Here is a 14,698-nt window from a genome sequence, read left to right on the forward strand (position 1 = left end):
AACACTTATTTGCACTGTTCAGATCAAAGACAGCAACAAAAACAAAAACAACAAGTAGAAAAAGAGTAATCATTGAAGATCAAATACCATTTGGGAAGATTCTTAGTACACAAAATCGTCATCGTCATCACTGTGCTCGTCGTAACCTTTTTTTTCTATATTTTTTTCTACTCAACGTTTTTATGCTAAAATCGCAACGACAATATGTTTACACAGTAAACACAATGATTCTAGCAATGTTGAGATTTGACACTTAACTTGATTTTAGTACCATTTGCTCTAGAAAAAGTTCAAAAGTTCTATAATAAATACATGAAGCTTTGATTTGTGATTTAGTACATTTTGAACTTTTTCTAGTAAAAATGGTACTTAAATGGATTTTAGTGCCAAATTTCATATTGCGGTTCTAAAAGTTAGAACAATCGTGTTTACTGTGTACTTTCCTACGTTTGTGATGCAAACGGTCGCCGAATGGGAACTACACTACTTTGAGTACTATATATGAACCCGTGAGCATAAAAACGACTTATTAAACAATCGCCGAACAAAACGATACAAGAAAAAACTACCGAACAAAACGTACCACAGCGGTAATGTGTAGCACAGCGGAATTTCGTTTTGAACGGTACCGTCCAGCTGTGTTACGTTTTTAACGTGTGTTTTGTCTGGTAGTTTTTTCTTGTATCGTTTTGTTCGGCGATTGTTTAATAAGTCGTTTTTATGCTCACGGGTTCATATTTGAGTGAACTAAATCAAGTTCAACTTTTGTCACTCTCCAGCAAAGAACCAAGAGAACATTTCAGATGTGTCACTCGAGCTAATCAGCTTGGATTAGTTTTGCCAAAATCTGCAGTGGTTTTGTCATCTGTTAAGCCTAATAAGTGACTGAAGTTGCTGAAAAATGTTCGAAAATATTAGAGCTCTTCAATTTTAATTGATTCATATATACTTTTCAACGAAAATTTATGAACATTTGCCCAATGATGTCACCTCCCTTCACTTCTGCGGCACATTTCGCCCTTCGAAGGGCTGTTATCTATTTTTATCCGTGGAGATGATTCATTAAGATTGAATTTATTGTGCAATAACCGAATTCATATGACTTTATATGGCCATATAAGAACATGAACTAAAATTTAAAGAGGTCTTAATTGAATTTCAAATCCAATTTGCCAATAGTCATTAATATTACTGCTCTATAAAGTAAGTGAGTCTTCTTAGCAGTGACCTTCATAAGGTCACTAAATCATCCAACAAAAAACAGTCAGCATTTTTTGAAGTGGCTCCGTGTCAAACATCTAGAGCTAAAATAGATATGGTTACGCAATAAAAGTTGGTCAAATATATCAAAAACTTGAAAATAGTAAAGTGGTTGTAATTGAATTTCCATGACTGTATCAATTTGGATTCAGTACCCCCAATATGAAAGGTGACAGTTGATTCAAGCGTAGGTTTTTTTCTTCTCAAAATTAAACTAGTATCTTAAGTGTTCGGACGTCATTGGCGTTGAAGATTAATCCCTACGATTTGGACGTAAGATTGTAAAACTATTGCATCATGAAGTTTAAGGAGTACCTATTGATATTTTTTTTCCATCAAAAATGACCAAAACAGATTTTCATTATAATTTTCACAATTTTAATTTTTGGTGATTGCCTCATTGCTCTTAGATGAAAATATTTAGTAATATTTACCTATAATTTATTCAAAATCGCTATAGAATCAAATTCAAATCGCCGAATTTTATTCTCGCACAGCACATTACGATCGGACACATTTGAATTTGTTTTTCATTCTATTTTCAATGGGCATTCTGAATGCAGAAAAAAATACAGTTAAATTCAAAACAATCGAAAGCATCACATGACAACGTGCGTAATGTTCTAATTCGTTAAGTTGATTTTAATCTACCACCATCGAAAACCAAGTGCCATTGTTACAATTATAATTACGTGTAAAATTATCAATTTGTCAAAACAATTTATTGATAAAAATCAAATGGTTTCTGAAGAACCACTTATGATTCAGAATCAATAATCGAATCATCAATTTGTTTTCACGATTTTGATATGACTTGAGTAGCGGTGGGGGTGTGCGTGAGGGAGGTGTTTACATTTTGGCTTTCTTGTTTGACCTGATGCAAGCCACTGCATCTCATTTCCGAACGTATTCTATTGCAGGATTAGCGTCAAATTTAGCGAATAAGCTTGGAAGAATATTCATTAAAAATATCACTTGATCCTCTTTGTGCGTTTGCTGTGCGATAGATTCATTCCGAAATTCTTTTCTAATTCTTTGGGAAGCCAGTATGAATAATAAAATACGAAGTGCCTCCCCGCAAATGTGTTTTCTGAAATCCACTAATTGTGATAAGACTCGCGTGATTTTTTATTGTTGTTTGACTTACCTCTCAAACAAAATACGAACTCAAATATTGCCACACCTGTGTATCGAATTTAATGAATGTAATTCTACGTAGCAAACGATTCTCATTTCACTTCAGAGTGTGAATGTATGAATTCGTATTTTGTGTGCTCTCTCTCTATATATAGAGTCACTTGGTTGAATGTTTCCATCGCATTCTGTACCAACATTTCAAACGGTTCAGTGATTCATTTAATATTTCGTCAACGAAATTTTTGTTGTTGAATTCAAATAGAAAGCAAAAAATGTTCAAATCCAACATCGTTCGATTATTATTATTGTTTAGTATTTGTTATTGTGAGTTACCAGTTAATGGGCAAAGTTATAAGGAGAAAAATCGTCTTCAGCTGCATTATTCGATTCCGTCGGGTTGGTCAAACGATCCAAATGGATTGATTTATGCAGGTGGCTACTATCAACTATACTTCCAATACAATCCAGTGGACACGGTATTCGGTCCAATGCACTGGGGTCATGCTCGATCACCAGATCTAATCCATTGGGAGAACATGCCCATTGCATTGAAACCGTATGAAAAAGGGGTTATATACAGTGGATGTGCCATACTTGACAAGAATAACGTTACTGGATTTGCGGCGTTGAACAATTCAGATGCATCATCAACGGCGCTCATCGCACTTTATACACTGGATGACAATAAAAACCAAAGTCAAGCGTTGGCATATTCATTTGACAATGGTACGACATGGACACAATACGAGGCAAATCCAGTGATTCCAAATCAGGGGATTTTGGATTTCCGTGATCCAAATGTTTTCGAACGTGACGGAAAATTCTATGTGACATTGGCTGTACTAGATCATATTGAGTTCTACGTTAGCTCCAATTTGTTATCGTGGGAAAAAGTCACAGATTTCGGTGTGTCGCCGGATGAAGGTCTCAAAATTGGTGTATGGGAATGTCCAGCATTATTAACACTGGCCGATGAACATGGCAACAAGCACGATATATTGATTGTTTCGATGAATGATGAAGTGCACGGCAGTAGAACGCAGTACTTCATCGGTCAGTTCAATGGAAGCAGATTCAATACGTACGATAAGTCGAGAATTCTATGGATTGACAATGGTTTTGACAACTATGCAGCCGTACCATATCCTAATGATCCAGCCGAGCGCGTCGTATTGATTGGTTGGCTATCAAATTGGTTATATGCACAAAACGTTACGGCATCGACATGGCGTGGCCAAATGACCATTCCACGTGAAATGGGACTTCGAACAATTGATGGAGCTCTTCATGTCATTCAACAACCCGTCGTCGAATTGAATAACATCATTGATCCAGCCAGAAATTGGACATTGTCAGAACCATTCAATTTGACTGGAAACCATATTATGGATGTAACATCCAAAATTCCATTCAATACCGGCTCACAGCTTATTCTGAACTATGAGTTTGATATTGAACAGGTCGAAAATGGTCAAATTGATTTGCGTTTCGGTAATACCAAGGGTGAATTTGTGTCATTTAATTACAATGTTAAGGAACGGACGTACGGATTTGATCGGAGCAATTCAGGTGATGTTGCATTCCATCCAGGATTTGCCGGCCCATTGCAGCGTATCAAACGAATCAGTAGCAGCCAATTACTCAGTGGGAAAATTCTTCTCGATACAGCATCTATTGAAATATTCGCCGATGACGGTTTGAACACAATCAGCGCATTGTTCTTTCCGTCGGAACTTTTGGAGAAAATTCATTTACGATCATCGATTGATGCTGGGAAATCAGTAAAAGTGTCAAAGTTGCGTGTTGCAGCACTTAAAAGTATTTGGTCAAATAACACCATGTCATCACATGGCAACAATATGAACTACAGTCCACAACATATATTCCTACTTCTTCTCATTATTTATGTTTGCTCATTTTTTTCTTTTGTGAGCAATAATTCTCAATAAATGTAGTACTGGTGTAGTTTACGTTGTCGCAGTGAGATGACGCTCCAGTTTCATAAGACAAAAAAAAATAAAGACTTGACTAAACACAATTATGTTGATATTAATGATTTTTTTTTTTGTTTCTCTTACCATTTTAAGTGATATTATTTGTCGATAATGAAATCATTTAGGTTCACAATTATTTGTAATGCCAAAACTGAAATTGGTAAAAAATCTTATTTTATTAATGAAATTTTTTTTGGAATCCAATGATCATATTTGGTATTATGAGATACAGTCATTGAACTTTACAGCATATGATATTTCTTAATATATTCTTTGTGTTGATGAAAATTTTGGATTTGTTTTGTGGAAAATCGCAAAAAACCACAATATGACGGGGAAACTTAAATTGTAATGTGAATATCATCCCAATAAATGTATTTAAAAACGATCATACAAAGCGAAATGTTTTATGAAATCACTCAGTAGAACACTTCTGGATCATTCCCAATCGTTATTTGTGGTAAACACACAAAATCAACTCAAAACATGCAATCAACGAAATATTTATGAATGAACAATCGATTTTTTGATTTGCCTGACTGATTGCCAAAATATCAAATTCACTTTGTAGAAAAACTGAGCTCTTTATTTTGGTTTCAACTCTATGTATTGAGCGAACAAAGTCTCATTTTCTTTGAAGACCATTCAAATGTTTCAATGAAAACAGATATTCACGTAACTTAATCAATTTCATGGCGTAACTACTCTCACCACAGATGGTGATAGCACCATTCGTACTTGACGCATTGGAATGCGACCTTGACGACTGTGTGAATGTATTAGTGTCACATTTGCAATAGCAACAAACAGTACTGCCTCGCTCTTTCAGAATTCAAGTTGTTCTTCATATCTTAAGCCATTGTACGTTTCGCTATTTTATACGGAAGAGGCACACGTGCGATACGCAATATCAACTCATTTCAAGCGAAAAGTTTCCAAAAATTAATCGTACAGATTGTGTCGATGCAAAAGTTTCGTCGATGCAAAAGTACTATTTTGGTTGTACACAATCGAAAACAAACAGAATGTAATCATTTCCGAGAAAGCAAAAGTACTCACGAATTTCCTTAGGACAATAACAGAAAAAAATGGGCATAGAATGCTTGTGACATAGATAATTTTTCTGGTTTATAGAAAAAGTGGGCTGAATACTAACGTCATTTGGCACATCAATCAATTTTTTTACACGGTAGTTATTTCATACACTTCATTCATTTGTCAAATTGTTCGAACATACTTTATCGCTCTGTTTTGTTGTTGTTGTTGCTCTCAGTTTTATTTGGAGATAAAAGAATGAAAAATGTGAAGAATGGATGAATGGTAATTGAGAGTTTCCTGTTTTCAACACCATTATAAATCAATAAAAAATAAAGATAAAATAGAAAAAAAAAACAATTTTTACTTCCGATTTCATAGCCAATTAGATTTTGATTTTGTTGAGAGTTTCAATTTTGCAGAACAAGTTCACGTTAAATTTACATCAATTTTACCAATGTATATGTACATTTTTAACATTTTGTTGCGTTCCATATCATAATTGCGACAACAATTTTGATCGTTTACTGAAAAACTTTGCATCTCTCTATGACCATGCATTAGTTGTACTTGGAATTGCGAATAGTTTATGTCTATCGAATCAATTTTACCGCTAAGCGATATAAAACTTGAAGTTTCACCTAACAGTCCTTAAAAAGTAAAACAATTGGTTGTTTGATTTCATAATAATTGGCAATTTTTGTGTAAAAAGGTTTTTGCGCATTCATTCGCAAAAAACATTTTATTTCGCCTTCGTTTTTGACATAGAAAAGTACAATCATAGACATATACACAAACAGGGTGTATGATCTAGATAATATGTGTATGTGCACAATTAACCAAACTTTTTTTTTACAATACAAATGCCTTCACAACTAAATCGCAACTGATTCGAGTTCTTAAGTGAAAATCCTAATCAATCTATCTTCATAATCAAGCAATTACATAACTAACGATATTCAACCATTGTATCAATCTTTACCCAGTTATGTCTGACCCAGAAGATGGTATAATTTTGTGGCCACAAAAGATTCGACGGAAATTCAAATGAAATGGGTGAGAGAAAGAGAGAGAGAGAACATACGCAGTAGATTGAGTCCATTGATTGTACAATTCTGTTCACACACACACACACACACACACTGAATGAGAGTGGTCCGTTCAAATATTAAATGTCACAGTAAATTGAAGAGTCTCAGAGTGATTTTTGGTAGTGTATTCAACATTTCGCCATTGGAGTGTATCTCTTTTTTCTGGTCCAATCAAATGGTTATTTTCACATTGGTTGGTCTGTGGTATTTGGTCAATATGAAATGGACGGAAGAATGGTGTGTGTAATTGCATTTCACGGAGCGCGTTCCGAGAGCGTGGAAAGTAGAAGGAGGTGGGTAAGAGTGCATGATTTTGTGACCCAGTACGGAATTCCGCTTCCATACAAAGGACGCGTTCTTTGTATGAAAACGGAATTCCGTACTGGGTCACAAAATCATGCACTCGGTGGGTGGGTTATGTAAATCGCATAACCAAAATCGCTTTTATTTATAATACCAATCTAATTTGCAGAAAATACAATTATGTGCCCAGAGTGCATCGGTTGTGTGGTATTTTCGTTGCAGACGAACAAATAATGATATAGCAAGAACTTCGTTAACAAAACGGAATTCAAAAGTATTTTGTTCTTAAGCGCATCAATTGTGCATGCTCGTACAAATTGATGGACACACTGCACTTCATTGTTATGCATTCGAGCAGCGAATAATTGTTTAGTTGAGTGACCATTTTTCACATTCTGCGGTCACATTCACCCATTTTGTCCTTGCCACACTGAATCGTACACACATTTTTGCATGGTTGCATACTATTTCAGACCAAATATCTAATGAACTTTTCTTTGTTTCGCTCTCATTTTTCCTATTTCCCTGTCTCTCTTTCGTTTTTTCGCTCCCTTTCCATCACGAAATTCCGTTTCACGCAAGCAAACATTTGCTAGATATATATATATATACTTTGCAATGCTCCTTTCATCTTAATCAAGTGTACTTTACCGAGCTTGAGTTGCACAAAACGTGCAATGGCAAATTTGATAAGTGAAAGAGAAGGAGAGGGGCGATGTGTAGAGCGAATGAGAGAAAAACAAGACCGCAGAGCTTCGCTTCGTTCCACTCTGCGTTCTCGAGATTTTAGTTATTTAATCTATTTTATTGTTTCACAACAAACTATTTTTTGGCGCACTACATGAAATGTATTTCATCAAAGTAACTTTGAAGTAATATACATATTTATTTTCAAAATGAATCACAAGATCTTGGTTTTATTTCTTTTTTAAAATATACTGCCTTTGGTTTGAATTAAATAAGTGTATAAATAATATGAGCATAGAATCTAAAATCACTTTAATTCTGTTCAAAACCCAGAAAATACTGTACGAAAAATGTATGTAATAAAAAAAAAAACATTTGATAATAAATATTTGATTGGCGCTTTGAGAGGTTGTGCACTTATTTGTCGTTAGTGCACCTGTTTTAAATTAAATAAAAAATATGAGCATAAAATTCAAATTCACCATAATTTGTTTTATCACTCAAAAAGTATTGAGAAAAAAAAATAAGCAGATTAGTAGCTCTACATTTCATGTAGTGCTAAAAATGGAGAAGTGAATAGTTTTCGCTTTGTTTTTATTCATTGCGTCCGTTTCATAATTAATTCGTTATTATTACGAATTCAAACCGAGAACGTTGACTATACAAGCAAATACTTCTCTCTTTCTATCTTGCTCACTCTCTCTCTCTCCCGCTCTCTCTCTGTTCCTTGCTCAGTACAATGCAAGAACAACAACAAAAACAACGCACATATACATACTCTACTTGACTTGACTTGACAAGACAGAACAAATAGCAAACCAGTGCTATTATTTTTTCCGTAGTTCAACTTCACATCAGAAAATAAATGCTCACCTTTTCTCTGTTCTTTTTTTCTCTCTGTGTGTGTATATATATTTCCAACAATGCACCGTTTTCATTCATCAAGTTCGAGAACGGAAGTGTACACAAACAATGACTGCCATTTGGAATTCCATCCATTGCATTTGGATGCCATTACAGAACAATGTCGTCCGACAAACGATCTCATTACAAAGTATAATGCATGGGGTGTGCAAATGAACAAAACGCAACACAATGCAGGAATGCAATTAAAACAAGTACCATTTGAGTTACTCTTTTGAATTTTATTTGACTTTAACTAGTTTTCTTTTTTAAATAGTATATATAGATATAAGTCCTTCAGCCGTACGGACTTTTATTTTATTTTATTTTTTCGGTTCTAATCGAACATTCGATGCGTTCATTGGGGTTCCGAATTAGCACAGACGTCAAAAAAAGTGCACATCGGAAATCTATGGATTTGTGAAAAAGCGAATAAAAAAGTATACGAAAATCGAATAGGATGAGGATAGCTCAAGAGCGAAATGAAGCCTGTAATCATGGTATAAATCTATAGTTGGCATAATTTCGCCCAATTCTTCGTGGCCTATTAAAATTGGTGCGAATCGTTCGAACTAGTTATCCACTAGCACCAAATGTACCGCCAATTCCTTGAAGTAAATCATTGACAGCGTTCAGTGTTGAAATGGGTATCTGAAAACATACAAACGAAACAGCATTTAACCGTATTCCCAATCAAAATACAATTAAGAATCCAACACTGTCTAATTAATCACCTTGAAAATGTTATCAAATAGTTTGTTTCGCGCCGCACGACCATTATTTTCCGATGGTGATGTCTGCATTGGATCCACGAGTTCAACATCGTCTGGCCGAACATTGTTCGAAATACGCTGTTGTGGTAAATGATATGACGCAGCTGGTGGGCCATAGCTTTGGCTGTCTTTTGTTTGTGCCCATACGCCCGAAAACTCCAATATAAAATTGGCGACGACTGTCAAAACAATAAACCAAACGATACGATCCATTGTATAGATGAATACCTAAATTTGGTGCGAAGAGATAGAGAGAAAGACGGAGAAAATATTTGTGGTGAGTTTATTCTTTATGGGAAAATCGAAATGATGAACACCATTGGTGTTTGCAACAAAGTCTATTTGAATTTGACAAAATCACTTGATGTAATCAGTATGAAGAGCAAATTGTTTGCCTGCATATTACGTATCGTGAGCGATATGGCTGTCGTTTGTACAAATATTTGAGATTGTTTCAGCACTATTGTTGCTCGAGATAACGACTCGACTTTTCAAAGCACACACACACACACATTATTTCTTCTTTTCTTTGTTGCTTCTTCATATAATCACGTCGTAACGCGTATCACGTACGTCGTCTGACGCTGTGTGTGTGTGTGTGTTTACACACCACACATGGGAGTCAAAATAGCAAGGATAAGTTAGCGCTGCTGTCATTTAGCGTGCACGAAAGAAGGTGCATTTTAACACCAACTTGAAATGTCTTTAACAGCCAAGGTCAATTTAAATATTTGAACAAGATTGCATCGCATTAAGCTAAACGCCACGTTTACATATTTCACGTATTAGTTTGCAAAGTGCCAGCCATTTCATGAAGAAGATGACGACGACGACGACGACGACGAAAAAAATCGTGTTTGTGCTCTCGAAGCTATTTTGAACCATTCAAGAAAACTTTAACCGAACTTAGACTCCATTTGACGACCGTACAAACATTTTTTTTCTCCATAGTTGCATGCAAAAGGCACTCGAATAATGACTGCAAACTCGTATAATATTTCAAACATTTTACACGACATGTGCATTACATTGAAAGAGGGAGAGAGAGAGAGAGATAGTCAGTTAACGAGAGCGCGCGCACGCACTCAAGAGCTATGTATGTGATTGGCGTAAGAAAATTACCATCATTCTCATATATGTTTGGCAATAAAAATGCAATCGAACATTCTTTGCGTGCAACAACACTCACATGACGTTCGGCATATTCCCTCCACTCAATGCGTTGAAATGCCAAAATGCAATTTGCACAGAGGAAAATCAGCTGATTTTATTTTCAATCGAAGAAAATAATATTTTTTACCGGATGCAGAGTACAAAAACGAGAAATGCGATAGGAAAAATAGGAAAAAAACGAGAATATTCAATTTGTATGAATACAAAAATGCCATTTCACAAGAGAGAAAGAGATCGTTTAAAGTTCAGAGCAGAAATTGCACCAATTCAACTATATTCAACTGACACATCTCTAGGGCATTTCATTCGTGCTTTCATAATCAGTTAAAAGTACATTCTATACTATGGCTAATGTAAAGGTCGTACAATATGCACGTATCTAAAATTCGTTCCAAATTTTAAAATAGCCAAAGGCAAATATATTTCTATAATTAAATTTACTGTACAAACTATTTTTAAAACTACAAAAATAGTCATGTCTGTGAATAAACCCGTTTCATTTGTAATATTTTGCTTTTTCCAAATTTGAAATTATTCAAATGCTAACGCTTGACAGATCATCTCTAATCTAGACAGTTTCACGGCAAACCAAGTTGAACGTAACCATGAGTGAACAATTTTCACTGAAACTGGTGCATATTTTGATAATTTGGTCAAGACTTTGAGTAGCAGGTGCCACAAAATACCGAAAATGACAAAAACACGCTACTTCAATTTCTGTGTGGAAGAATTTAGTGTTTTTCTGAGATTTTTGGAAGCTGCACTTGAACAGTTGGCCCAACATTTTGTCTATAAAATATTGCAATTTCTGAATTTATTTTTTTTATTTCTGTGTTTCTTGCTAACAGAATGAAAGAGTAACTATCGATTGAAAATTGAAACCAATTCGTTGGAAAACAAACTTCTACTCGCAAACTTTTAGAAGAGAAAATGATTGATCCCTTGTCATTTTCCAATAAATTTTTTTTTACTTGTTTTGATTTGTAATTTTTTTTTTTTTTTGTAAATACGTCGATTTCAAATCACGAATTTCTTCTTTTTTTTTCAACGAAAAAAAAAACAAATTGAAGCAATTGTTTGCTTTGTAGTGACAACTTACATGATCGAACTTCAAATTGGATTTCATAGTTTTTGTATTGGATGCACTATTCAGCAACATGATGAATGAAAATGCATCACTATATTTGATCTAATGACAATCAACACTCATTGTTTGATGCGTTGCAAATTTCATTTAGATATGATTTTTTCTTTTCACAATTCATTCGTTTATATTCCGTGCAGCAGAAATGCCGTAGAAATGGAATTCACATCCGTAATATTCAAATACAAATGGTTCTTAATTTTAAATGCAATCGGGCTATTTTCCGGCGACCAAATCACCCTAATTCACTGTCGAGTACGGATATCACGAGAGAGCGATAGAAGAGAAAGAAAAACTAATGGCGAATGCAATTTCCCGACCGAATTTGTGTCACGTTCAGAGTTGTTCGTTTTCCTGGATCCAGATTTCGTTATTTGGCACAAATGTGTCATTTACACAGATATTTTTTCCCTTCTACTTGGCTATTTTTGCTATTCGGGTAACATCAGTTGCGACGAGAGGAAAAAAAACACCAGCTCCTCGTCTCATAAGATTAAAAACAATTGAAAGTGCAATCAACTGAATTACTTAAATGAATTGCCCTTCATGTTAGGAAATGTTTCACTTAATTTTTGTCGTTTTAACAATGCTTCTTTTATTCCATTTTTCGACGAAATCCGTGTGTCCGTTTGTTAGTGTTGTGTTCTTATGGCTTGAATTGAAGCGATGCGGCCAAACGAATGCCAGCCGTGCAATAGACTGTATATATGCACACTTTTATGAAGCATGGCACAATGCCAATGGTGGAAACACCAAACTTGGAATTAGTTGATTTTCGCCAAAGCATCTTTCTTTCATATTTTCTTTCTCTCTTCGTGTAGTGTGTGAGCACAGAGAAAGAGAATAACCGAGATGAAATGAACGAAAGCAGAGACGAAGAAAAAAATCGACAAGTATGAAGAGGAAAAACGAACATTCAACGAAAGAAGTGAGACACAATGATGGCTATCGTTGTACGTGCTGTGTACAAAAAAAAACCGTCATTTTTATGTTGTTCATTGTATTTTGACTTTCACTGAAGAGACAAGTACATAGAGAAAGAAATACTCGATTTGGATATAGCATTTTGCAGTGCAGATTACGAGAGAAAAAAAAGCAACAGCAAAAGTAGCAGCAACCACGAAGTGAAAAGAAAAATCTGGGGATAAGCGTCACACAAGAGGAGAAGAAAAAAAAAGAAAAAAAAACAACTCCAACTCAAGCACAAGAAGAGACAATGCAAAAAGTGTTGTCGAGCAACAGCAGCAATGATACAAGTCATATTGGCTACAAATCAAAAAGAAAACGTGAGCTTAATCGCGCGCTATTACGGAAATTCACGGCTCTTGTACTTCTCGAACATTCGAATGCACCGCATGGATTTCTCTCTCTCTCTCTTCTTCTCTCTTTCTCTCTTTTTCTCTTTCTCTTGCACACATTCGTTCAACAAGAAATCGCACAATTCGCAATCATACCACCAACAAAAAAGACCGTCTCAATCGTAAAACGATTAACTCTTTGCACACACGCAAAAGTTTTCTTATGCTGTGATGCAAGAATTTCAGAAGAAAAAGAAGGAAAAAACACACACACATATATACACATGCCAACCGCCACGAATGCTGAAATAAAATAATCATGAGAACCAAAACGATAAGGTAACGAGAGTGTGTATGCTGATGCAAGGCAAAAATGTTGAAATCCAACCAAGACTTGTGTGCTACTACACACAAATCTTTCTTGCAGAAGAAGAAACTCGGCAATCCATCTGCAGCACGGCATTTATTGCGGAGCAGGCGAGGCGAGAGCGGGAGAGGCAGAGGGGGAGAGAGAGAGAGAAAGTGAACGACGGGGAAAGATGAAGAGTGAGTAAAACGGTGTGCGGGCAAAAAGTTTAGCGCCAGCAAAATGTGTACACGAGAAGAACAGAGAGAGAGAGAGAGAGAGAGAGAGAGAGAGAGAGAGAGAGAGAGAGAGAGAGAGAGAGAGAGAGAGAGAGAGAGAGAGAGAGAGAGAGAGAGATAAAAATGCGCTTACTCACCGATAAATTGCTGAAGCCAAATATTTAGCACGCAACAATAACTATGTTGCATATTACTTCATCTTATCGTATGTTGTGTGTGCTGCACGAGTTCGTTCCCTCACTCTTGCTCGTTCTCTCGCGCGCTCTAATTTATTTGTCTGTGTTGTTTTTCTGCAACAACTTTGATCGTTCGGTGTAATGAAGCACCCAAGAGAAACCAATCAAATTAATCTACGCTAAAATGATGCCAAGTTTAAGTAGTTCAATTTATTCAACACTGTTTGGATGCCCGCCAAGTTAAAAATGTATTGAAGATTCGGCGTAATTTCGGTGTGGAATAAATTAAGTTCAATACTATTTGTAATACAATTATATGTATTCAACTTGAGTTAAATTACTCCGAAGAAGTTTGTCCAGTATATTTTTAACTTAACATATAGGTGGCGTTGCATATTGATAATTTAAGTTCAAGTTATTTAATTTATTCCACACCGAAATTACGCCGAAACTTCAATACATTTTTAACTTGGCGGGCATCCAAACAGTGTAGAATAAATTGAACTACTTAAACTTGGCATCAATTTAGCGTAGAGTAATTTGATTTGTTTTTCTTGGGCAGCGTTGTCGCGCGCGTACTCGTGCAAGCATCAAATGGCGAAACAGAGCCGTCGCACTTATTTCTATTCGATTTTTGATTGCGATTGAATTGCGCGTTGCCTTTTCAAATTGGTTTTATTTTTTTCGCTTTACATACGGTTGCATCGATTGTTTGTGCCGTCGTTAGTTTAATAACATTTATCAGCAGTCGGTTGGATAAATCGAAGCAATGAATAAATCTACCCATTCAATTGGGTGGCAGAGATAGTGTGTGTGCGTGCAAAATGCATGGTGCTGAAAAAAAATGACGGTAGAAATATTACTCTGTCGCGTTCCATAATGATAACGCACGGCCATCATGCAATGTCACTTTCTTTCGCCATCGGACACACTTTGTATGTGTGTGATTTACACTGTGTCTTTTCACTCTTGATGCTGGTTGAATGGCAAGTGCATGTCTAACGCCCTTGCCTAATTGGCTTCAACTTGCCAGTGCTGTTTGCACACTGATATCGAATGCTGCAACATACATTCTTCGATCTTTTGCTCCTATTTCTCTCTCTCTCTCTCTCTCTCTCTCTCTCTCTCTCTCTCTCTCT

At 35.7% G+C, this 14,698-nt stretch overlaps 2 protein-coding genes across 5 annotated transcripts in view; one reads left to right on the forward strand and one right to left on the reverse strand.

Annotated features, from left to right (window-relative positions):
* The first annotated feature begins 2,458 nt into the window (after window positions 1-2,458).
* Window positions 2,459-4,870, forward strand: LOC129576555 (levanase-like). Its single transcript, XM_055461777.1, has one exon. The coding sequence runs from the start codon at window positions 2,670-2,672 to the stop codon at window positions 4,344-4,346; it is 1,677 nt and encodes a 558-aa protein (XP_055317752.1). The 5' UTR covers window positions 2,459-2,669; the 3' UTR covers window positions 4,347-4,870.
* A 3,741-nt stretch (window positions 4,871-8,611) lies between these two features.
* LOC129576476 (uncharacterized) overlaps window positions 8,612-14,698 on the reverse strand; it is a 28,171-nt gene continuing 22,084 nt past the window's right edge. For 2 of the 4 annotated variants that reach the window (XM_055461665.1, XM_055461666.1), the window contains 2 exons: window positions 9,145-9,411; window positions 8,612-9,061 (listed from right to left, as the gene is read on the reverse strand). In XM_055461665.1, the coding sequence (XP_055317640.1) occupies window positions 8,987-9,061; window positions 9,145-9,411 (342 nt within the window). In that variant the 3' untranslated portion in view covers window positions 8,612-8,986. Of the gene's footprint in view, window positions 9,062-9,144; window positions 9,412-11,455; window positions 12,328-13,520; window positions 13,706-14,698 lie in introns of those variants that run through there. The other 2 variants (XM_055461667.1, XM_055461663.1) reach the window with 2 other exon arrangements.

Source organism: Sitodiplosis mosellana, unplaced genomic scaffold, assembly GCF_009176505.1.
Source record: "Sitodiplosis mosellana isolate CC-2019 unplaced genomic scaffold, AAFC_SMos_1.0 Smas_scaffold_6191, whole genome shotgun sequence".
Taxonomy (NCBI): Eukaryota; Metazoa; Arthropoda; class Insecta; order Diptera; family Cecidomyiidae; genus Sitodiplosis; species Sitodiplosis mosellana.

What these genes read in the sequence shown, in the direction of transcription:
- LOC129576555 (XM_055461777.1), top strand. Translation starts at nt 2,670, where the DNA reads ATGTTCAAATCCAACATCGTTCGATTATTATTATTGTTTAGTATTTGT.